The 21,764-nt window shown below is 45.3% G+C and overlaps 7 protein-coding genes across 7 annotated transcripts; 5 read left to right on the plus strand and 2 right to left on the minus strand.

Moving 5' to 3' along the window:
• Positions 1–1,058: 1,058 nt before the first annotated feature.
• Positions 1,059–2,506, plus strand: AOL_s00076g602 (uncharacterized protein; the record flags this gene model as incomplete). The annotated part of the gene is made up of 2 exons (XM_011123154.1): positions 1,059–1,499; positions 1,568–2,506. 2 exons carry the CDS (start codon positions 1,059–1,061, stop codon positions 2,504–2,506), a joined length of 1,380 nt encoding a protein of 459 aa, XP_011121456.1.
• A 5,927-nt stretch (positions 2,507–8,433) lies between these two features.
• AOL_s00076g603 (uncharacterized protein) lies at positions 8,434–9,392 on the plus strand (the record flags this gene model as incomplete). The annotated part of the gene is made up of 2 exons (XM_011123155.1): positions 8,434–9,120; positions 9,183–9,392. 2 exons carry the CDS (start codon positions 8,434–8,436, stop codon positions 9,390–9,392), a joined length of 897 nt encoding a protein of 298 aa, XP_011121457.1.
• A 3,261-nt stretch (positions 9,393–12,653) lies between these two features.
• On the plus strand, positions 12,654–12,941 carry AOL_s00076g604 (uncharacterized protein; the record flags this gene model as incomplete). The annotated part of the gene is made up of 2 exons (XM_011123156.1): positions 12,654–12,670; positions 12,776–12,941. The coding sequence occupies 2 exons, from the start codon at positions 12,654–12,656 to the stop codon at positions 12,939–12,941; spliced, it is 183 nt and encodes a 60-aa protein (XP_011121458.1).
• A 731-nt stretch (positions 12,942–13,672) lies between these two features.
• Positions 13,673–14,222, minus strand: AOL_s00076g605 (uncharacterized protein; the record flags this gene model as incomplete). The annotated part of the gene is made up of 2 exons (XM_011123157.1): positions 13,673–13,735; positions 13,989–14,222. The coding sequence occupies 2 exons, from the start codon at positions 14,220–14,222 to the stop codon at positions 13,673–13,675; spliced, it is 297 nt and encodes a 98-aa protein (XP_011121459.1).
• A 622-nt stretch (positions 14,223–14,844) lies between these two features.
• Positions 14,845–15,318, plus strand: AOL_s00076g606 (uncharacterized protein; the record flags this gene model as incomplete). The annotated part of the gene is made up of 3 exons (XM_011123158.1): positions 14,845–14,847; positions 14,929–14,982; positions 15,088–15,318. 3 exons carry the CDS (start codon positions 14,845–14,847, stop codon positions 15,316–15,318), a joined length of 288 nt encoding a protein of 95 aa, XP_011121460.1.
• Positions 15,319–16,357: 1,039 nt separating this feature from the next.
• AOL_s00076g607 (uncharacterized protein) lies at positions 16,358–19,522 on the plus strand (the record flags this gene model as incomplete). Its single annotated transcript, XM_011123159.1, has 6 exons — positions 16,358–16,438; positions 16,535–16,579; positions 16,632–16,710; positions 16,766–18,724; positions 18,790–18,982; positions 19,042–19,522. 6 exons carry the CDS (start codon positions 16,358–16,360, stop codon positions 19,520–19,522), a joined length of 2,838 nt encoding a protein of 945 aa, XP_011121461.1.
• Positions 19,523–20,207: 685 nt separating this feature from the next.
• Positions 20,208–21,455, minus strand: AOL_s00076g608 (uncharacterized protein; the record flags this gene model as incomplete). Its single annotated transcript, XM_011123160.1, has 2 exons — positions 20,208–21,082; positions 21,158–21,455. The coding sequence occupies 2 exons, from the start codon at positions 21,453–21,455 to the stop codon at positions 20,208–20,210; spliced, it is 1,173 nt and encodes a 390-aa protein (XP_011121462.1).
• Positions 21,456–21,764: the final 309 nt, after the last annotated feature.

The raw sequence follows: 21,764 nt of genomic DNA on the forward strand, positions 1-21,764 counted from the left end.
TGGAGCGCGAAACCGGGTCTCCTGCCTGCCTTAGCCTCTTTTCGAGAAGACTGTTGCGAAAGAAGAGGAATGGGAATAGTTCAAGAAAGCACAAAGCTGCACCCTAAAAAAAACCGCCTGGCGTCGTTTTAATATTAATTGAACTTCCTTTCTTGTGCCACTTGGTTCCCTTTTTTTCCCTCTTGTCATTCCTCGAAATTGGTCGTTTCAGAACCACCTTCGAAGGGACTCATCGGCTTTCTTGGTGGTAACTATAGTTTAGTCTGGCATTCAGTCAGCTACGACGAGTTAGTCAGGGCGACGAGAAGAGAAGAAAAAAAAGAATTTTCATTTCCTTCTTTCATCCTTCTTTCCTTCTTTCCATTTCCCCCATTTCTTCTTCTTCTTCTCTTACTTCATCCAAGGTCTTTGATTCGCTCTCAGGTTTTTTTTTTATACCACCCTGATACCTGCCTACTACTGACATATCGTGGGGGTTTGGGAATATAATGGGATTCGGTGCCGCAAGCTCCCTGCCAGAAGCTCCAAAAGGTTCAGAAATCAAACCCGAAGTCCCCGTCCAGATAAACGGACAAGCTCAAGATCAAGATCAAGCTCGAAGCCATTCCCATGAGGATTCCAATTTGCGGGTTCAGCCAATAGTAGATGTCGGCGCTGTTCTGACCGCCAGTGCGAGTGCGACCTGGACCGCTAGTACACGAGACCACCAGTATTCTTCTATCTGAGAGCCCAATTCGATTCAAACCTTTGCAAACACCAATCGTCGACTGCAATCGACAACCATCCAACAAACCAAAAAAAAAGAAACGGGGAACCCCGACATAGCTGCAAGTTTTTTTTTTTCCCGCCCTTTTAAGCCGGGTACCTCCACGACATCTCGCCTGTGGCAATTGCGCATCCGAAGTAGAAAGGGGAGCAAGGAAGGGAGGGGACGACCGAAGAAGGGGATCTAACTGAGCCGCTGCCGCTGCCAAACATCACCGCTAAAAGAGGACAGACATCACAAGCTCGACAAACAAGAAAGCACATATTTACACACACACACACAGACACAAACCATGTCAGAATTCAAGTTCAGAGTACCGGGCTTCACGCGACCGAATCCTCAGGCCGTGTCGGAGGACACTAGTGTGGGCTCTCCCACCAACCTCCATGCTTTCTCGAGCTCTATGAGAACAAAATTTCGCATCACTCAGTTTGTTCGCGAGAGCCGGCACGTGGATGGCGCAAAAAGTGCATCGGGGGAAGAAGGCCCAGCTAAACGGTCATCCATTTCTGCTGCTTCTACTGTTATCACTCCCGCGCCACCGGCACTAGAAGACAACCATGTCAAGCCTGAGGATCATGCCTCTAGAAAAGGCTCGGATGCTGTCTCAGACATCCTCCTGCTGCAGTCGGAACTTAGAGAAGGCACACCAACAGCTGCAACGCCGATTGCTTCCAGGCCTGTCCAATTAGCAGCTATCAGAGAAACTACACCAGGATTAACCAAGGCAAAGGTATATCTCCTAATAAATCATAATATATTGACTACTTGTAAGTTTTTACTTGCTAACAATTGGCGTAGCAAGCCCGAAGGTCCCTGCCGAACCTCAAACTGGTCCCACCGACACATTACAACCCGTCTGCCGGATTACCTGAAGCGCGCACTCCGCCTCCGATCGATCCGTCCCGGTCTGTAGAATGGAATAAGGTCGTTCGCAGTATCCAGGCGACTTCGCTGGAGGCAATTGTCAAGAAACTGCTTGATGCACTTTCCGATCACCCGGAATCCGGCCCTGGGACAATTGTCTCCACCCTGGGCGACATATTCCTCGACGATGCCACCAAACAAATGTACCGCCATATTCAGTCTCTGGATTCTCGATTACTGTCAAGCCACCCGGTATCGTCCATTGCGCCGACCTCCGTACCAAATGGAATGACACCAATTGCGCCTGAGCTATCGACACCTATTCCTCAATCTGCGATATCAAGACTCTCCACCCCTGCAACCGCACAAAGACGAAGTCTATCCGGTGCTATACCTAGACCGATGCCTGGTGGAGTACTTATCGCGCCAAAGCTCTTCGAACCTCGCGAATACAAGCCTAACAATGCTCGAAAACTAAAGCGCAAGTCAGAGGCAGATAAAGACGGTTCTATCTCCAAGCTCCTTAGTATGAAGCGAAATGCCTCGCTTGGGGAGCTCTCGCATATCCATGCGAGTCCAGATAGTCTGATGGGTGGCGAGCCACCCGTCAAAAGGAAGCGAGGGCGGCCAAAGGGCTCGACTAAGGCTGCTATTCAGGAAAGAGAGTCCTTGAAGATGCAAGCCACGGCAGCTGAACAAGTTAGTGAAACTTTAACGGAGACCGGTACCATTGCAACGGACAGCGTATCTCCGGTCTTGGAGGAGGAGAAGTTGCTGCCGACTGGCACGTCGATCGAGCTGAGAGCAGCATCCCCATCGCCGCGCCCTGATGATACAACTACACCATCAATATTGCCCGAAGCCACTCCCTGAGGCACTAGCTCGCCCTTGAATTTACTTTTATAGCGGATGCAGATGCCGCCGCAGACATCAACCACCAACGCTAAAGCTTTTTGAACATTAGAACGACTCTCTACTACGCTACTGTTTATCGTATTGCTATTTCCGGGCGGCCCATTCCCTTTATCAATCAGTAGCAGTCGTTAGTATCAACTGCTGCTTCATCGACCACACACTTCTTTTGTTTCATTCCTTTTCTGCTTATTCTCCACTTTTTACGTTAGTTCTTGGGTGCTTGCCCCTTCTTCTTTTCAACCTTTACGAGGCTAACAATAATGGGAGGGTACTTTCCGAAGCCCGCTGCTTTTCGGGTCTTCTAAGGTGTCATTGGACGCCTTAAGCTGCCTTGCAATCATTTATTTCTTTCTTTAATGTTCGGATTACTAGAGATACCCAGGGATATATTTTTGGACTATGATTTTATTCAAGGAATTTTTCTTTTTAATAATGAATGTGTTCGTTTACGGCCTCCTCCTGCTCTTGTCTGATGCTCGAGATGTTTTAAACGAGGTCTGTTAAACGATTAGTTTACTAGTTGCTCAAAAGTACTTACTTTTTCTTTCTCTCTTTCTTTCTTTCCTATTATATTTTAATAATTTATGAGGCTTTCTGAACTCCATTTTGCTACTATCCCCTTGCTATAGCGCTAGCCGCCTTTCTGACAGGTCATTTCTCGCTTCTCGAAGCATCGGATACATGCTTTTCGCTTCGAAGATATAGTTTTATTCATCGAACTACCCTAAGCTGCTCTTCATCTTTAGTGGTCAACAGCATCCTGGCATTCAATTGCGACATTGGCCATGCATTTGGATCAGCTGTCGACTTACGTCGAAAAATAATATCAAAAAAATGATATGATCGTCCCAGCGAAGAAGATATACGATAAACAAATAATATCCTAACCGCGGTCAAATATTACAACATGTATGCCAGCGATAAGATGCTACCATCAATATGAATATTGTCAACTTTGGACTTTCGAACCCTCGGCTATGCTAGCCCATATGCACTCGCCACCAATGTGGCTGCATCTCTCTTGCGACTTCCCGCCGCGGTCCCATGTTTGCGAAATACTGACGACATTGGTAATGATAAGACTTCGGGCTACATATCGATATCAGGCCACACCGGCTGTCAACTACCTGGCCATCGGATTCGGGTTCATCAATGCAAAAGCCCCAGACAATTGCAGATCTTAAGATCCAGTCGGTTATCTCCCCAAGAGTTTTATATTCTACTATGCATTTTTCTTCCTGTCCGGATCCCCGTTTAGTATAATAATGATTTTCGTTTCTAGTATACTTCAATTGGACCAAAAAAAGGCGGCTAGTTCACAAAATAGTGGATAAGAATACATACGTATGGATTTATGCATCGCTGAAGTGTATGTACGACAGTTTTCATGTGGCATCTTCTTTCGATCGAATTGCACCTGCTCCGCGAGAAAGGAAAAAAACAAATGGGCTTTTTCTTTTCATCCGATTATTGTACAGTACCCAGAATGTTCCCGTTCCCGATACAACCTTTCCGTTTAAAACCGTTTTTGAAAAAACTTGTACGCCAATGCATCTAGACCCTTATGATCACAAGGTTTCATCTTCTGGACGAATCTTTTTACTGTGATTGGAATGCATATGTTAATGTTCTTTGAAGACGGAAGAAAGGATGGGGCTCTTAGCGCTCTTCTCTTCCCATCAAAAGGAAAATGGGCATCGCATGCAGCGGCACGTGTGAGTATCAGCTATCATCTTGCAGGCACCCTGCGGCTGCATGTAGCGATTGAGACCATCACACCTTGGCACAAGACTTTTTCTTTTCCAAAATGCGGGGCAATGGGAAGGGAAAGGGAAAGTTTCCCCTCTCGTAAGGAAAAGAACCAGGATCCCGAGACTTCAACTTGTTGGGGAAAGAGCTTTAACGCCTCTTTTTTTTTTAATTTTTCAGCCAAAGACATTTAGTGGTCTAACCGGGTAGCGGGGCACCTGCGCGGACTCCGTTGGCCGCGGATGAAGATTTCTTTTTAGAAAGTCGTCAACCTTAAAAACCTTTATAGCTAACTTAACTGGAGATAGTCAGGCTGCTGTCTCTTGATTTTTCATTATATTAGTCTGGAGATTGTCATCGCGAGGTTTCCAACGGGTAAAATCGCTAGTGACGTCGACATTTCTTAGGGCAATTCAAGATGGCCCTGTAACATTGCCCTTTCGATTCGAACTTTCAGGCTAGCGAAACGGTCAAGACACGGCACATGGAAGGCGGTCCTTTACCCTTGCCATGTTTTCCTCGCGACGACCCAGAAGTATGGGGCGATAACCTCGTTAGCGTATCGAAACCATGCCTTTCAGAGTAGCTGGGCAATCTCTGCCCTCAAAAAAAAACTATTCTCGGATTTCAAGCCGGGAAGATGTCTCGGCATGGCTGGTGGGAAGGATAAAAAAAAATAAAAATTTTTCTCTTCCCAAATTTCGAAGAGTCTCGATCTCGAAGAATGTCACGATGCTGGCCTGATCCTTCCTCCCTAATCTCTCGCTGGCGAGTAGGAACCTTTAGCAGGAGACCCGGATTCGACGTAACTTTTACGTTTCTATATGTCATTTGCCCTGTACTTAACAACTTTTATACCCTGATTCGATTGATACCTCAATGCATTGACCACAATGTCGATTAACAATTGCGACCTAACAGCGACGAACCGCGCAATATTTTATTTGAACAGGAAAGAAAAGGATAAAAATAAAATAAAAACTTTTAAGTAAAGTATATATGCCTCAAACCTCAGGTCGTACAAAAGTTTTGCATTTTCCAGGCAAAGAATCGAGCACGAGGGAAATCCGGAATGTTGAACAGGTCTCCGTAGCACTCTCTTATGAGGCCATGGCCACGGCTTCCTTATCAATGGGTCCCAATTAAAGGTTACACTGACGATCAAGCGCTCTTTGAGAAAGTCGTAGAAGCCATGCTGTTGGGTAATGAACTCGTAATCGATCCCGGCCAAGCTAGGGATAGAGGGATGGCCACTGCTTGGAACGAGACGGGAACGTTATAACGGACGAAATAGCAAATCTTTCAGCTAGGTTTCGACGTCTGCGGCTTGTTTCAGAAGCTTGGCCATATATGACTGGTACTTGAGCTTATAATTACGAGGTCTGTCGACTAGTATCTGACGAAACAAGGTGGTCTTCTAAGGATCGATATCGATTTCCTTCTGATATCGACGAGTATAGTAATATAGTATCTAGAATAAATCCCTCAGCCCAATACTGTTAGTTAAAAGGGAGAAACTAAAATATGACCTGATGGTATGGCATGGGATTAAAGCCCCAAGATCGACATCGTCTTCATCAAGGTATCTGATACGATATGATTCGGAACAGGGATAACTGTCAGAAAGCTTTTTTTTTTCTCTTTCGCTATCGTGACATCGTGAAACAAACCTTGAAAAGTAACGACAAGCAACACAACCACACGAGCTGACTCCTTCGAAAAGCCAAGGTTCTTCACATGTGCTTTACCTGTTTAGGATTCATTGGCGTCAAGCATGCGGGACTTTTAGGAAGGAAGGATATCAAGGTCAAGAGGACTGTTCGGTAAGTCGTGGCTTCGGAAGTGAAAACTGGCCCGGGCAGTTGGTAACCAAACAGCGATTGCAGCTTAATGCCGAGGGGGGGTTGCAGATTGACTCAATTGAAGGACCACTCGGATCGATGGAATGGAATGGCATGGAATGGATTGCCCATATCTCGATATCTCTTCGTGATGCCCGGAAGCGTCTGTTCGGGGCCACAGCTAGCTGCACAGGCACACCTGGCCGGCCATGCATAGCTAAGCAGGCAAGCAAGCAGGCAAGCAGGCAAGAAAGCTATGAACCTTTCAAAAATCAACTCTCCAGATTACATACGTTACTCCCTTCGCGGACTCCGTCTTTGCTCTGTAGATCAGGTGGGAAAGGTCCGCGTTTGATATGATATGGCCGTTATGCATGTCTGATGTCAGGCTGACATGTGGTGCAGTGCAACTCTGTCTCTCTTTCCAGCCCAGCCCAGCTAGCTAGCTAACTAGCTTATAGCTACATGCACAGCGGACATACGTATTTACACACAACATACATACACCTTCGGAGGGGGGACAGATATGCTTCAGGACAAGGGCGAAACGGGAACACTACCACCAGATTAGTCGGTACCTGTCGGTCTAGCCTTTTTCTCCCAAGCGACGACGACACGATGATAAATTGACTGTTCACGATGTTCCGAAACCAATTGCGTCGGTCCATGCACACACAGCCAGCCTTGTGCCAACGTGGATCCAACAAGGGCAGAAGATATACTTACGTCCATCCAAGTCCGGGTAGGCTATCCTGCAACATTTAGCTTAGTTTCCGTTCGATTTGCTTGTCGTCAATAGGCAAATACGTACACTAACTGCGGTCATTTTTCAAAAAAAGCAGAGTAGTAATCCAATCGACGGCCCCTGTTCAACGACCAAGAAGGCTAACCGGTAAGGTTGGCGGGCAGGCCTTGGTTCGATCCATCAAGAGTCGATTGAATTATCGTTGTTTAAAAACGTGCCCATGTCCATGAATCGCAACCCCGATATTTCGTTTCTCGCCCTAGTTCTTCCATTCTTGACGAGGTGCATGTTAATTGCATTCCTTCTTTTTCTCATTCAACCTTCAAAGTCAAGGTTTTTTATATTTCCCCACAACTAGCGCCGAAGCACTTCTATTCGACAGAAAAAATTTCAGGATCTTGAATCAAGAGGAAAATCTTTTTTTCCTGAATTCGCTCTTATATTTATAACAAAAGCAAGGTCATCAAAAAGGCCTCATCTGACAGGCCTGTGCAAAGTTGTGCTTTAAGCGGAGACAATCCAACCGGAACAAGATACCAGACTTTCCTCCTGTGCATTAATTGCCACTACCACTGATACCAGGGAACGATTACTTTTTTTTCTTTCTTTCTCTCCTGCTGCAACCAAATTGTCGTGATAACAAGGAGCAAAAAACAAAAAAAGATTAAATCTTTTTTATTTTTCTTACCTGCACAGGCCAGTCAGAAATTAACCTGGCCGCGGTGGACCTCCTCGGCTGGAGCTGAAACAGAACAATCCCTGCAGAGGGATTACCGAACCTGGGAAAACCGCAGTTTGCATAGACGACCTTCTCGCAAATTGTCTGGCTTTTGGAGATTGCATTGAGGCATTTGGGAAGGGAAGAATCAACCTATTCGGAACGGATTTTCTCTGCTGCATATCCTGGATCCAGTAAGGGACGATAGGATACGGTGCCTCTTTCCTGGCAGAGCCACAGCCTTGCAGAAACAGTACAGTGCCGTGCAGTGCAGCGCAGCCTCAGATTTCTATTGGGCTTCCATATCAGTTTATATTCTTCAGACGAAATATTTCCTACCAAGTTTTCCTATTTAACTACTTTCTTCTCGAAGGCAGTAACGCATAACCCCACGAGCTCCCTCATTTTTATATTAACATCCCGAGAGCCTTTTTTTGAAATCTCGGAATATCTTCCCCCATTGCAAGCTAGACGTTCTCGCTTGCTCCCGTTGTCCGGCACTTTCTTCCTTTCTGGTTCTTTTCCCTTCGATTCGAACACCTTTTGCTTCTCACCCGGAATATTCCTTTTCTATCTTTGGCTCAGCCCTTACTTTGACATACCACACAATCAACACAAAGATACCGGCCCCAACAGCCCCAGCAGCCCCCCCTTCTTCCCCAGGAACATCTTATATCATCTTTCAATTAATCGCTCAGACCAGGTCACGGGGTATCCATCGCGCTATACCACTTACTGCCAGATCTATCTTACATCCATAGCTGCAAGGCCGGAAAAATATATATAAAAGGCTTAGATAAAAGAAAATTTTCAAGAAAATTTCTAGAAAAAAATGATGGATTCGGTAGCCGCGGTTGTCCAACAGCAGTCGTCGTCTTTGTCGTCTTTCAACTCCCCGTCGCCATTGCTCTTACCGGAAAGGCTTAATCTTGAGAATCCCGACGGCATTACTTTATCAAATACTTCTAAGCCTTTCTCTTCCGTCTCCGGCGCTGCTGCTCCACCAGGCACCTCTGGTTTTACCCCACTACCCTCTCGCCCGTCAGTAATCACAAACAAGATGACACCTTATAACTGCATCCCCAGGTCCGAGGTAAAAGACACAAAACGCCTCTTGACTAGATTACCTTCTATCAAGAACGAAAGAAGAACCAAGACATCCTCTAGTGGATCATCTACTCCAGACCTCTCCAGATCAAGTTCTACAACCACAAGTACTACGCCAGTTCTATCTCCTGAATCTATCTCGGACTCTCTATCTTCTCACTCTTCTTCTGAAATTTCTTGCTACAAGGTCGTTGCTAGAAAACGATCAATGGATAGCATTGCCTCAAGCGATAATAGCAGTCAGTACTCGTGTCTTGCTAAAGACGACCAGTACCTGCTTCACCTTAAAGATGTCGAGGGCATGTCATGTTGGAGTGATATCGCCGAAAGGATGTGCCGAAAAGGATATTCGGTTCAGCAAAGAGGGTTGAGGACGAGATATTGCATCCTTAAGCGGGATCTAGACCTTTCTGTAAGTTTTTATTATATTCTACTATGATAAGAATACATTTGCTAATATGAAAACTATTATAGCTTCAACGCTCCATGGAGAATCTTGTCAACATCCAAAGCGAGGTCGATGAAGTCCTCGGCTCGAGTAACTGCCCCGTCCGAAGACTTGCTTCGTTTAAGAACAAGAAGATCGGAGGCAACCTTCGAGTTTACGACGAAGAAGACGAAGCCGTGGACCCTCGTGTATGGGATGATCTCGCAGCCTCGCTCCAAGCAAGCGGACTGAGATAATCTCTCCCCTGGATACCTAATACACGACTCCAACTCTTTATTTTCCTCCTTTTTTCTTATTTTCCCTTTTTTCTTTTATAATACTTATATATTTCTTCCTCGGGTTCCTGGTCTTTCCTAGCATCGGCATGTCTGTTTTTCTCCTCTAAAAATGGCTTCCTATCTATTTATCTCTGGTTCTTTTTCTTTTTATTACATTTCGGATCATGATACCTGTGCGCTGCGCTGTTGGATAACTTATACCCACCATCAAACTGTTTTTAATGATGTTGATTAGTTTCTTTTATTTTCTCCTCTGACAACTGCACACACACTTTCCTTACGAATTTTTGGTTTCTTACGTACAGCATCTTCACTTTTGGCATATGACTCTAGCGTTCTTTTTTTTTTNTTTTTTTTTCATATCCTTTTCATTTGACTTTTATATATGTACTGGGACTATAGGTTTACTACAAGCGATTGCTTTCGATTCCCTTTTACACTGTACTTCTCGTCTATGGCCTCGTGGCTTCTTTTCCTGTTCCTTTTTTTTTTGACCCACGCACTCCTCTTTGGATAACTTTTTTTGTGACCTGCCAACTTATTTTTTCCTCTTCTGATGATGAAATTCCATTCCTAACGAGCTGGTACAAAAACCACAATCCCCACTTTTTTGCGGGAACACATCCAAGAAACCTTGCTTCTTCTTCTCCTTTCTCTCTTTCTTTCCAATCCTAAAAGTTTCTGCCGCATTTTTTTGATTTCCTCTACTGTTTCCTTCTGTCTATCTTTCTTTCTTTTTTCCTAAAAAAAAGCTTGTGGGTTTTGGTTGAAAGGTCTGCCTATGCGTGAGGTACACATCACACCCATTCACCAAAATGGTGTTTTACCCGTCCAATCATTGATCGGATGGTAGACACGAATACGATCGCGAAATATAGATCTCCCTAGCTCCTTGGTTTTTTTTTTTTTTTTTTTTTTTTTTCCCCTCTTACAAAGGTTCTTTAGTTTACCTCCTGACTCTAAGTATTCTTCAAATTCTTTTTATTCTTTTACTATTTTTTTTTTTAACGATCACATGCATAACTTTTTTTTTCTAAAAACACAGGAAAATTCTATCAAAAAACAAAAAAAAAGGGATCTCAGAGAGAAAAAGTTGTTAGTAGGTAGTTAGCAAGTAAAGTTTCAATGCAAGTTGATGAAAACAAAACAAAAAAAGGTTGAATCCTATAAGCTATAGAATATTAATATGGGGTAATATCGATAAGTAACATTAAGGCGTAAACCCCGTGCCTCATCATGAAATAAGTTTAGCATCGTTAGTACGTTAAGGCAAAAAAAAAAGAGAGAGGGAAGTATCAAGTGCTTCAGATTTCCAATATAAAAAAAGTCAGGCAAGGTAGCTTGTAACAGGGGAGCTCGACAAATCGATCGAATGGGAGCCCGACTGAGCTGGCCATGCGCATGCATGATCTAAGGGAAACAAAACCACCAAAATACCCGATCGTTCATAAACGCCGGAGATCAAGACTGACCTCGAAAAGAACCTTGTATGTATGTATGTATGTAAGTAAGAAATTACTCCCTGGGCTAAATTTCCGTGAACCGGGAGTGCAGCGTGATTGAACCTTTTTTCTTAATAATCTGTTCTCGTGGAATATCCTATATATCATCATTGGTTGATATATCTGCAGGAGAGTAAAATGTAAAATGTAAAAAATAAAGAAAAAAAAAAAAAAAAAAACTCAAGGGCCCAGGCTAAAAAATATTCATGCGAGTGCGAATGTTTTCTTGGGAGTGATATACTGGGGAGGGGATCCTGGGAGATACATATATTGGAATGTGATTTGTGGATTCGACGGTAGGGTGGTTGTACGGATATTATTCGTCTACGGGATTGCCTGATATCATCAACATGGAAGATTCATGTATGTATGCACAATATCGTAGTTCTGGCCGGTATTCATGCAAGGCCGCAAGGGAAAAAAAAAAAGAGAGAGAGAGAGAGAAGGAGAGAAAGAGGGTGGTTCTAGGAAGACGATGTATAGCCAGCTAGGGCGCATGATAGGAAACCTTGAGGGTTCGTGAGCTCGTGGGACGATATATGGTGGACCGGACCTCGTATCTGTATCTGTAGGATGTAGGAACCTTGCATTAACTAGGACATAGCTTTTAGCTAGGTTTATGAGGTCACGAGGTCACGGGAGGTGGAGGATTTATGCATCTACGGCGTTTTGTGGTAGACGGAATATGCATATCTGCATATCTGCATATCTGCGGGCGGTAGAAAATCCGCTGTACATGTTCTGTCAATGGTTCTTTGATTACCTGGAAGAGGAGAAGGCGGGGAAGCTGGTTAGTACGTTGGTTAGTACGTTAGGTAGCTACATGTGAGCTTAGATCCTGCCGGAGGGCTGCATTCTTTCGGAACGTTGGTGTTTTGGATGTTTCACTAAACTAAATTAAGATATTTGGAGACTCTGGCAAGTGATAACGATATGATCCTGGTCTGGACCGTGGATTCAATTGAATTTGGATATGGAATCGATGTGGCTGTCTATGGATCTGTACATGTGCAACTATCTGTGCCATAGATGCTGCCTATAATAGATATTAGACAATATACAAGTCATCAGCCCTTCACACATATCCCTCATTTCGAACTCAAGTCGACTAGTCCCGGATTCTAAGTATCACGATAGCTATAGAGTTGGAGCCGTTAGGGTAACCCTCAATGTGTAACATGTCAAGAATCCAGCCGATCTTCGAGATTTGGTTCTGGGCCTTGCAAGAAACACCGTCTACCCTCTGACGGGCAAACGGAAGATTCTACAGAACTCGTGATGTATAAAATCTATAAAAACTCTGCTATGATGCGGGATGGGACGATACAGTTATTTTATTCTTTCCGTATGCCCGCAATACCGATATAAATTCGATTCGAGAGCATAAAGGGTGGGAAATTATAGCTGCCATTTACAAAAAAATACGAAAAGACATACTATAATCTTGTATGGGCTTCAAATCAAAATGAAGGACCTCTTAGTGATATTATTCTGGATGGTGATTTTCACCAGCACTGGGAAATGCCTCCCTACCAGATATAGCGCAGACCTACCTGAAAACTATATCGGTATGCATATGGAAACCATAACTTTAGCCAGCAAAAGAGAGAAAGCGGTGTATCAGACCCTCAAACTGACCAGAGCTAGACATACGAGACTTCAAATCCCCAAATCCTTCAATATCCGCCCGTTCAACTCTTGAAAACCGTGCGAATAAATGCACAAATCTTGGAAGTAAGTTTGTATGCCTGTAGATACACCCTCCTTATCCTGAATTGAAAAATAAAATAAAATAAAAGCTTAAGCTTGGGCTAATATTTAACTTCAAATGCTAGATAGCTGCACGGAAGCGAGTACCTGCGGATCAGCGAGTAATGGGTGTCGATGTGTCGTGATCAGGTCGGCCCCGAGTGTCGGCCAGGGACTGGTAGCAGTCGCTGGAAATCTGGCTAGCGTAGCGATCCCTGAGAACGCAGTCTGTTTGTATATTCCGGTCAATGGATAGGGTTGAAATTTTGTAATATTGGCTGGACCGGATCGAAGGTTGTATAGAACTGGTTGAAGGGGATGGATAATGATGCTCTGGGCAAAGGGAGTATTATATAATAGCAGTCAAGCTGCATGTTAGGGGTCGGGGGTTCAAGGGGGTCAAGTTCGCGAATTCGACCAAACAGCTCTCGGGATTTGAAGTGAGAGGACCCTTAGCTCAATTGGGTCTTGAGAGTGGAATCTCGGGCAGTGGGACAACCTAGCTTGTCATCATCAGAATTGACTAGGTATCAATGGTTTTTTTTTTCAAGCTACGTACATATAGTAAAGGGAGAAAGTATTCCACCGCGTGTATAACAATCATCAATATCTTTAACACTGGAGTATCGGAGAAGGAAGGGAAGGAAGGGTGAAAAAGGGAAAGGGGAAAGCATTGTCCATTGGGAGAAAGGAGGCATCGAGCGTTTCGGCAAGGTTATTATTATCGGAGAACCCAAAAAAGTGATCAAAGTGATCCAAAGAAACGGAAACAACGGGAAGGGAAACTCCGAGGAACACCAGCAAAAGAAGAAACAAGATGTGATAAAATCGGATCCCTCAATTTGACTTTTGTTGATTTTAAAGAATACTAAGTAGATCCTCCGGCCATTTGCTCAGATAGAGAGGCAATCAACTTCTTGTAGGAGAGAGAGGGCACATGGCTCGAAAACGAAATGGGTCCAGAAATAGGAAGCTATGGGACCGTATCTACCAAGAGCCTCCGATCTGTTCTTGATGAACTTCGAGGGTGTCACCATCTTGCATGTCGAGCTAGAGATGAGTTAGAGATGAGTTAGCTTTGATTTTCCTAAAGTTGAACGCATTCATAGCTATGTACCACCACCTAGCTACCTAGTTAAGTAACAAGGTGGCATGCTAAGCAAACTAACATGGATGGCTCCAGCACCACCAGTCGGGAAAACAGCTTAGGTGCATCCATCGAACCGAGTAGTTTGCAGGATGCATATAAATCAAAGTCGCGAGCTTAAAAGTAAAGGTGGCAAATCACAGAGAAGAAACTTACAGTATCGGGCGTATCGCCTGGCTGTACTCTCGAGCCATCGAAGAGAAATCGGACGGTGGTAGGAGACTTCCCCTGACGCTCACAAAACGCGTCCATCAACTTCTTTAGCTGCGTGGATCGCTTAATCTTGAAGAAGACCTCGTTGTTGTTATCAGTCACCTTAATGTTAAGGTGCTCGCTAGCTCCCTCAGATGGTCCCTCGTTCTTCTGTGGTGGAGGAGAAGAGTCCGACATGTTGTATGTGTAATTTTATGAGCTTGTTCTTTCGTCTAAAGGATTTAGAAGTGGGGACAGTGAGGAGGATGAGAAGGCTGTGATTTTTTTTTCTTTCTCAACAGTTAATCTGGCCGAATCGACGGTGGAGAACCGAATGCTCGTGTTTGTGAGAATAGAAAAGGAAAAGGAGAAGAACAAGCCAAAAAGCTCTAGACAGATATATTTATAAACAAGGGGCCTTTAGAAGAAGGATCTAGAAGACTGCAGCAACCGAAGAGGTACCGTCTTGCGGATAGTAATTGGCGGGTGGGGGAGGAAGGAGGAGGAGGACGGTTGGTTTGATGTATAGCAGCAGGTGCTGGTGGAGGGGAAGAATGGAAGTGGGAGGTGGGAAGTGGAAGCTGGGAGACGTGATAGTCAATCTTGCGCAGCTTTGCTGAGGTTCAGGTCACGTGACTGTGATTATGTCAGAATCTTCCCACCGCAGCGGGCATCTGGGCCCTTTTCTCCAGCCTATGTCATGGTCCCTGCAGGGGAGAGTTTGCCCATTCCTGCGGGTATCCTTGGACTAGTTTACTTTACTTGACAATTACAACATCGACTGGGTCGCGGATATTGCCGATAATATTATACCAAGACTATGGTATGTATGAGTCTATCGATATTATGTTATTGATACATTGCAAGCGGATATATAGACTGACTGGTGGGCTGTTGCTGACAGGGTACATCAGTCGAAGAAACCGTCAAGCAGGATCCAGCCTGCCATTCTAAAGCAGTATGTCTCTCTCCTCTTTATATGTTTACGGCTCTGAGTATCATGGCTTCATTCAATATGGTGTACGATATCATAATAACGGGCATATGTACTATGTTTGTATAGTGTGCAATCCAGGACTGCATCCAGAAGAATGGCTATAATGAAGCCAAGTGCCAGGACCAGATCGATGCCCTCTACGCCTGCTGTGAACTGTTCTACAAACGACAGGGCAGAGATGCACGTACTGTTTCCTGTCCGAAGCCGAATCTACTCGACCTCAGGATCAAGCAGAGGAAGGAGGAAAAGGAAAAGGGAAACAATGGTCCATTGTATCACGAACCAAAGAGACGATGAGGCCTCTATTCCACTACTGTTCATTCATTCATTCATACACTATCTATCAAGGATGATGAATGGATGGGTGGATGGTAAAAAAGAATAGTATCAATTATCTCGACTTCGAGTGGTCAGTCTTCTAAGGCTACGTCCAGTCCGGTCCAGTCCAGTCCGGCCCAGTCCATTCCAGCCCAGCCCGGTTGATCAGGCTTTTAATCTCCAGGTTATCCTTTTTGATACTTCCAAGTATCGGAAGAAAGAGTAGTACTACAGAGGGAAAGAGTATTTCGCGTCCACCATGTATCCGATCTCGACCTCCAGTAACAATCACGAGAATTGTCGTCAGGGCGAGCAGAAGGGCAAAGGCGTGTGATTTTGATTCTAAGGTTCACCTGGAGCACGCAAAGAAACGATGCTAGAACTTAAAAGCTCCAGTCGCTTGAACAAACATTGAAGCGTATATAATAATAAACTTGTCGTTTGAACCGAGACTCTAAAAGGTGCCTATTGACATTGATGAAGAAAGAAAAAGAAGAAGAAGAACAGATCAAAGGAACAAGCGAAGAAAATTTATACACCGAAAGAAACAAAGGACCCCTGTTCCTTGTTCCTTTTTTGTGTTGCGTGTGTTTCTTGTTTGTGGGGCACAACACATCTGGCAACACATCGGGCATGCAACACACCTCGCTCGCCGCTTCGAAATTTCCACAAACGTCGTCATGTAAACATACATCCTCCTTCTCATCCCATCAACATCCATCCATCCATTCATCCATCATCATCGCCATTTCGCCTTCATCAATCCATCATCGCCACCTCCCAGATAGATAGGCAGACAGCTATCTCGGCATACTTAGTTCATTCTGCCTGTTCTTCTTCTTCTTTCTATCAAATACCACAATCGAATTCCCTAATCCTGTTCGTCCATCCAAAAAAACACACCAGCATCCAATCGACTACCTTCAAGCCGCCTCACCTGACCGCGATTTTATACTCCTGATCCCCAATCCGCGAATCACGCGTCGATTCAACCACATACACCCCACTCACCGGCAATATGAGTCCAGCTCTATTTTCGCCGACAAAGTTTACGTCGAAAAAGGCGCGATACCCTGTCAAGGCAGTTCCACGAAACCAGGTACACCATTCAAAACAAACCACAAAAAACTCGACTCTGGACGGCATATCGTCGATATCTGGAACACCAGCTGATTCTGATGGAATTTTTCTTTAGCAATTCTCGAGAGAGAACTCGTTATTGATGTCTGACGATGATTATGTATGTGCGACAACTTCAAACTTTCATACTTCCTATGCTAACAGTCCTGCAGGATCAGAAGGAATCGATAGCTGGGAGCGATATGTTTGGCCCAGAGGATTCTAGAGTGATGGTTCCTTACGGTGGTGCAGGTTGGACTCCCCTCGGTTTTACTAATCCAGCTTATTTGTACTAATTAGAAATTAGAGTCTGGCTACGGCGACTCCCTGTACATTGGCGAGGAGGACGAGGATTACGAAGAAGAAGATGTCGCCATCGATGAAGAGCAGCTTGGTCCCGAAGTCGATAGCTTCGCACGATATGTTGACTTATATCGACGGAAGTCTGACGAAGATGGCAGAGAATCTGCGTTAGAGCTTATCGATGGGTTCCTCAAGGATACAGAAGAACACTACCTTCAGGCTCAAGGACGAACGAATCAGTACTCCGGCGATGACGACGATGCTATTCTGGAAATAATGACGGAAACGGCTTTCTATAAGATGGAGTACGAGACATGGAACCTTGTCTCTCGCCTACTACCTGAACGGGGTGTTGAATACACTCACACTTTGAGGACCGTCTCTGAGTATGAAAGCAACGAAGTTCTACGACGACAGCTCTTGGACGAATCACCGACATTTCGAGAACTGAATATAATTAGAGATTGGCTCAGGTCGATTGCGCCACACCCCGAGATCCCAAACGAGGATATGGAAGACGACGAGGTCATGGGTTCTGGACATATGTACACTCTAAATGCTCTCAAGCAGTACAAAAGGGATAATATGGATCCTGAAGAATTTGTTACGAAAGGACCAAACGCGCAATTCGAGTACCCCGAACGAGGTATCCCGTCGGCGGAAAACAAATCCCAGCTCATCACCACCGAACTGGATCCCGATGGCCCAATTCGCCAAGAAAGAAATGTTGCGGAGGGAGATAATTACTATGATACGACATTTTATAAAGTCCTATGGGGGTTTATCCGTAAAGGAGATTTTGTCGGCGCTGCTGAATGGTGCAGGAAGTGTGACCAGGCCTGGAGGGCACCTGTTATGCTAGGTGGCAGGGATGCTGTCGACTGGGTCATTGATGAGGAGGTCGCTGACGATGAAATGTATGATGCGTCGCCGGAACAAGGCCCCAGCGGCAATCGTCGGAGGCAGCTATGGAGGCGTGCGTGTTACGCGCTAGCGAGACGGAGTAGCAAGCGACCTGGTGAACTCTGGGAAAGAGCCGCCTACGGTTTACTGGCTGGTGACATCGACTCGACTATCCCCGCTTGTGACAATTGGCACGACCACGTTTATACTCAAGTCAATGCATTAATAGAAGCGGAATACGAAAACTTTCTTCGCAGGGAAGGGCGAGTATCGGCTCAGGTACTCAAGCTTCCTGCCCCCGATGCTTTGGAAACCTTGGGGACTAGGAATTTGGTGGCAAAGATCGTCGACAGCCTTTCCCGTCCGAATGATTTTAGATTTGCCGCATCGCCGCAAAATACCGCTTTGCGAGCGGTGCAAGGGGCTATCATTTCGAATCGGATACCGAAACTTGTCAACATTTTTGCCTTTCAATTGGGGGAGTTCCGCAGGGACCCAGGATACGAACCCGAGAAGGATACAAATACGCCAGTGGACTGCACTGATTGGAAACTATTGCGTATAGTGACACATCTCATTATCCTCCTGCAGCACCTGGGTCAGTGGCCCGAGTCTGGTCCTGATGCCGATGCTGCGCAGGAGGTAGTGGCTGGGTACATTCGCATGTTGGCGGCGGCTGAGAAGTATGGAATTATTCCCCTGTACGCTTCTAGGCTGTCGCGAGACCGATGTGTGGAGGTTATGGGTGAGGTGCTTATGCACGTCACCGAGGAGGCCACTCGTGAAGATATAATCCGGTCTTTCCGATCTTACGATCTTGACACACAAGCTACGCTGAAGCGAACAATGGAGAATGCCTTCATCCAGACCGAGGTATTCTACAAACACGAGGAACTCCCAATACAGATACTTTCCGAGTTTTCAATTCCCCAGCAAGATCGCCGGAAGGTACAACCTGAGGATGAGAAGCTCATTCGAACGGCGGAATGGATGCTTCACTTAGATGAGATGAAAGAAGATTTGATCCATGCTGGGGTGATGATGTTCAAGCGATTTTACTGTACGTCTCAATATCGGAATAATCTTTCTGGAAATTGGTTTGCTAACTGTATTTTTTCTTCTTAGTGACTGGCCGTTTAGATGCCGCTCGAGCTCTTGCGGAGCGCATACCCAGCAGCTATATCGTGTCTAGCGAGGACGAAGAAAACGATGATCTCCGCGATGAATACCAGGGATTCGCTTCAGTCTACATTGAATATGAATTTCTAATCGAAGGGTTGGATGCTCTTGATGAGTGGAGCAGGTTACTCGCAGCAGGGTAAGTCTACAATTTACAATAGCTAGTTACTGCCTATTAACATGTGGTTTTTTCTCTAGAACCGCTACAAAACGTGAAGGTGGTATTGCGGCTCTCCGGCGTGGAAAGTTCAAGGATGAATTGCAAATTGCCTATGAGAATGCGGAGTCGAAGCTTGGAGTGCTAGTTAATTCCTGGCTCGTTCAATCTCAGCACCATTCAGACGCAGAGCAAGTCAAGCACATCCGAAACACATATGTTCCAGACATCACTATTGCCCTGCACAATATCCACCTTGCAGCTGGCCTTAACCTCAACAAAAGTTACTATTCGAAATGCCTTGATCTTGCAGTCCTCGTGGCGAAGCCTAGTAGCGGCGTCGCAGAAACATTTATTGCAACAGGCAGAATGGCGAAGTATGTGGACGAGCTGGCGAATGTGAGCTTATTGTGTTTGCAGGCTGCGAAGGGCGCCAGCTTGGAACCGACCTTAGTTAAACCTGGACAAGAGTCTAAAGTTTCGATCTGGAATGTGAACACTAGCGCAACTCTAGCGAAGTAGATGATTGGAGTTTCCAGTAAGATCTACAACCTTTCTTCTTCTCGGTTGCATTTTTCCCGGGCTGTTTTTACCATAGCGGATTCAATTTTCTCGTTTCGTTTTATCAAGCTACATTCACCAAATATAAATGTACTATATGGCTAGCCGTCTTTTACTTTCACTTTCACTTCCCTCCCCTTTCCACTTTTTCAAGGTTGATCCGCGTCTTACATGGTCGATTCGCTCGAGCCAGCGGTCCTTTTTCTTATTTTAATTTATGCACCCTTCTGCTTGTGTACCGAAAATGACGAACAAACCTTTCTAATGGTTAATGAGATTCATTGATATCATGATATGCCCTGGCATCTGTATATCTCCTTTCGTAGTATTTCATAATCATTCGTATCTAAAGGAAAAAAGAACATGGAGAAACGATTGACTTCTATGTAATTAAACCGTCCATGATTCACTCAATAACACGCATCCCAACTATATTCAAGGGAACAAAGAGAGGGAGAGAAAGGACAAAGGAAAGTTTCCCATATGCGTATCCCCAATAATAAAAATAATAACGATGATGGCGAGAAAAAACAAAAAAGAGACCCGAGTCGAGCTCCAGGGCTTTGACCGGGTGTCTACATTCCGTATTCCCACTCCGATCCAGAAAATATATCCTTACCTCCATTTAATACACCTAATGATTCAGCTACGCAACTTCAAAAAGATACTCCACAAACGGTGTATACTCGCTCCCACCCATCGTCCCCGCCGCCAATTCCGCCACATTGGCATCATCTTTCCTCACAATCTTCCCCTTCTTATCCCTCCCGTACGCATTCCCTCCCAAATGCGCATACTGTGTCTCCAAACTATCCTTCACCTTCCCGATCGCTTTCCCCTTCCCCACCCAACAAGCAGCCACAAAGTCCAGTGGTAGACCATACCGCAGCACACTCTCCACGAACACTCTTAAAGTCTTAACATGCACCCAAGCGGCCGCAAGTTCGCTGTAACCCGTCCTAGCGAGCCGTAGTGTCTCCCCCCATAGTTTTTCGGCTTGCTGCTCCGCGGATTTGGTCTCTGCTTGTTCCTCGTCGTTTGCGTTTTCGTTGTACGTTACATCTCTGGGTATGTATCTCTGTTCACGAGCTTTATGCGATAACTCCGCGGCGTGCTTTTTGAACACTACGACCCCGAATAACGCGAATTCCGGATCCTCGGAGATTTTAAACACGGATCTGGGGACGATCATTGTACTTAATGTCTCGTATGTGGTTAAAAACTCCTTTTCGTTAGGTTTGGGGACAGCGATTAGGGCCGTGGTAAGGTATTCTGAGTTCAGGAAGTGAGAGGGTTTTAGGACTGATGCTAGAGAGCGGGTGGAGAGGTTGCCTTGTTGTCTGCGCTGTAGGCTTTGGAGGTTTGATTTTACGGATTGGTAGTTGGAGTATTTGGATTTAATGTCTTCGTCGAGAGATTGGATTTCGGATTTGAGGATTGAGACGATGTCTGGGATGGGACGTTCGACACGGTATTTTACTTTGTTCCAGGTGAAAGATTGGAGGTAGTTTTGGAAGGGTTCTGTAAATGACAGTAGTATTAGTATTAGCCGTCATCGCCAGGTATTGTCATAGCTAGTAGTATGGAAATACGGACTCTCGTTGACCAACTTGTTCTCCGACATCCGAATTTCATTCCCGTCAAAGATGGACTTTAGCACGTCCGAAGCTTTGGTCATAGCAGCCTCAGTAGCAGCATCAAGCTTAGCCAGCTCATCAGCCTGTAAAACCAGGGTATCCAGCGTCCCGATTTTAAAGTCTGGAATATTAAACGGCAAGAGATTTGTATCCGAGGGAGTTTTGTGAGTGTTTATGGCGTCGAAGGCATCATCTTTGTGGCCGGTTTTGACAATAGATGTCGGTAGCGAGAGAAGAAGGTAGGATGAGGAGCTCATTTTGGAGATATAAGCTGTCCGGCGACGGATGCGCAGGAACCGCAGGATGCGGGATCGGATTCGGGAGAAGAGAGTCGAACGGCGACGTGAAGAAGCGGCTGTTGATAGTAGTGAAGGTGGCGATGGTTGTGGGAGAGAAGAAGGGGATGCAGGTGTGGTGGGTCGAGTCCGCGGGGTACGGCTTCGAGACTATCGAGGCATACGGCGGACACTTCCCTTCCTTCTTCTCCTTTCTTAGTGGAGAAGGGGGTATACTTTGCGAGCGTGGACGTGAAGCTGGCTTTTTATATACCCTCTGAGGTCGAGATG

The sequence above is a fragment of the Orbilia oligospora genome (genome assembly GCF_000225545.1).
Source record: "Orbilia oligospora ATCC 24927 unplaced genomic scaffold scaffold00076, whole genome shotgun sequence".
NCBI lineage: Eukaryota > Fungi > Ascomycota > Orbiliomycetes > Orbiliales > Orbiliaceae > Orbilia > Orbilia oligospora.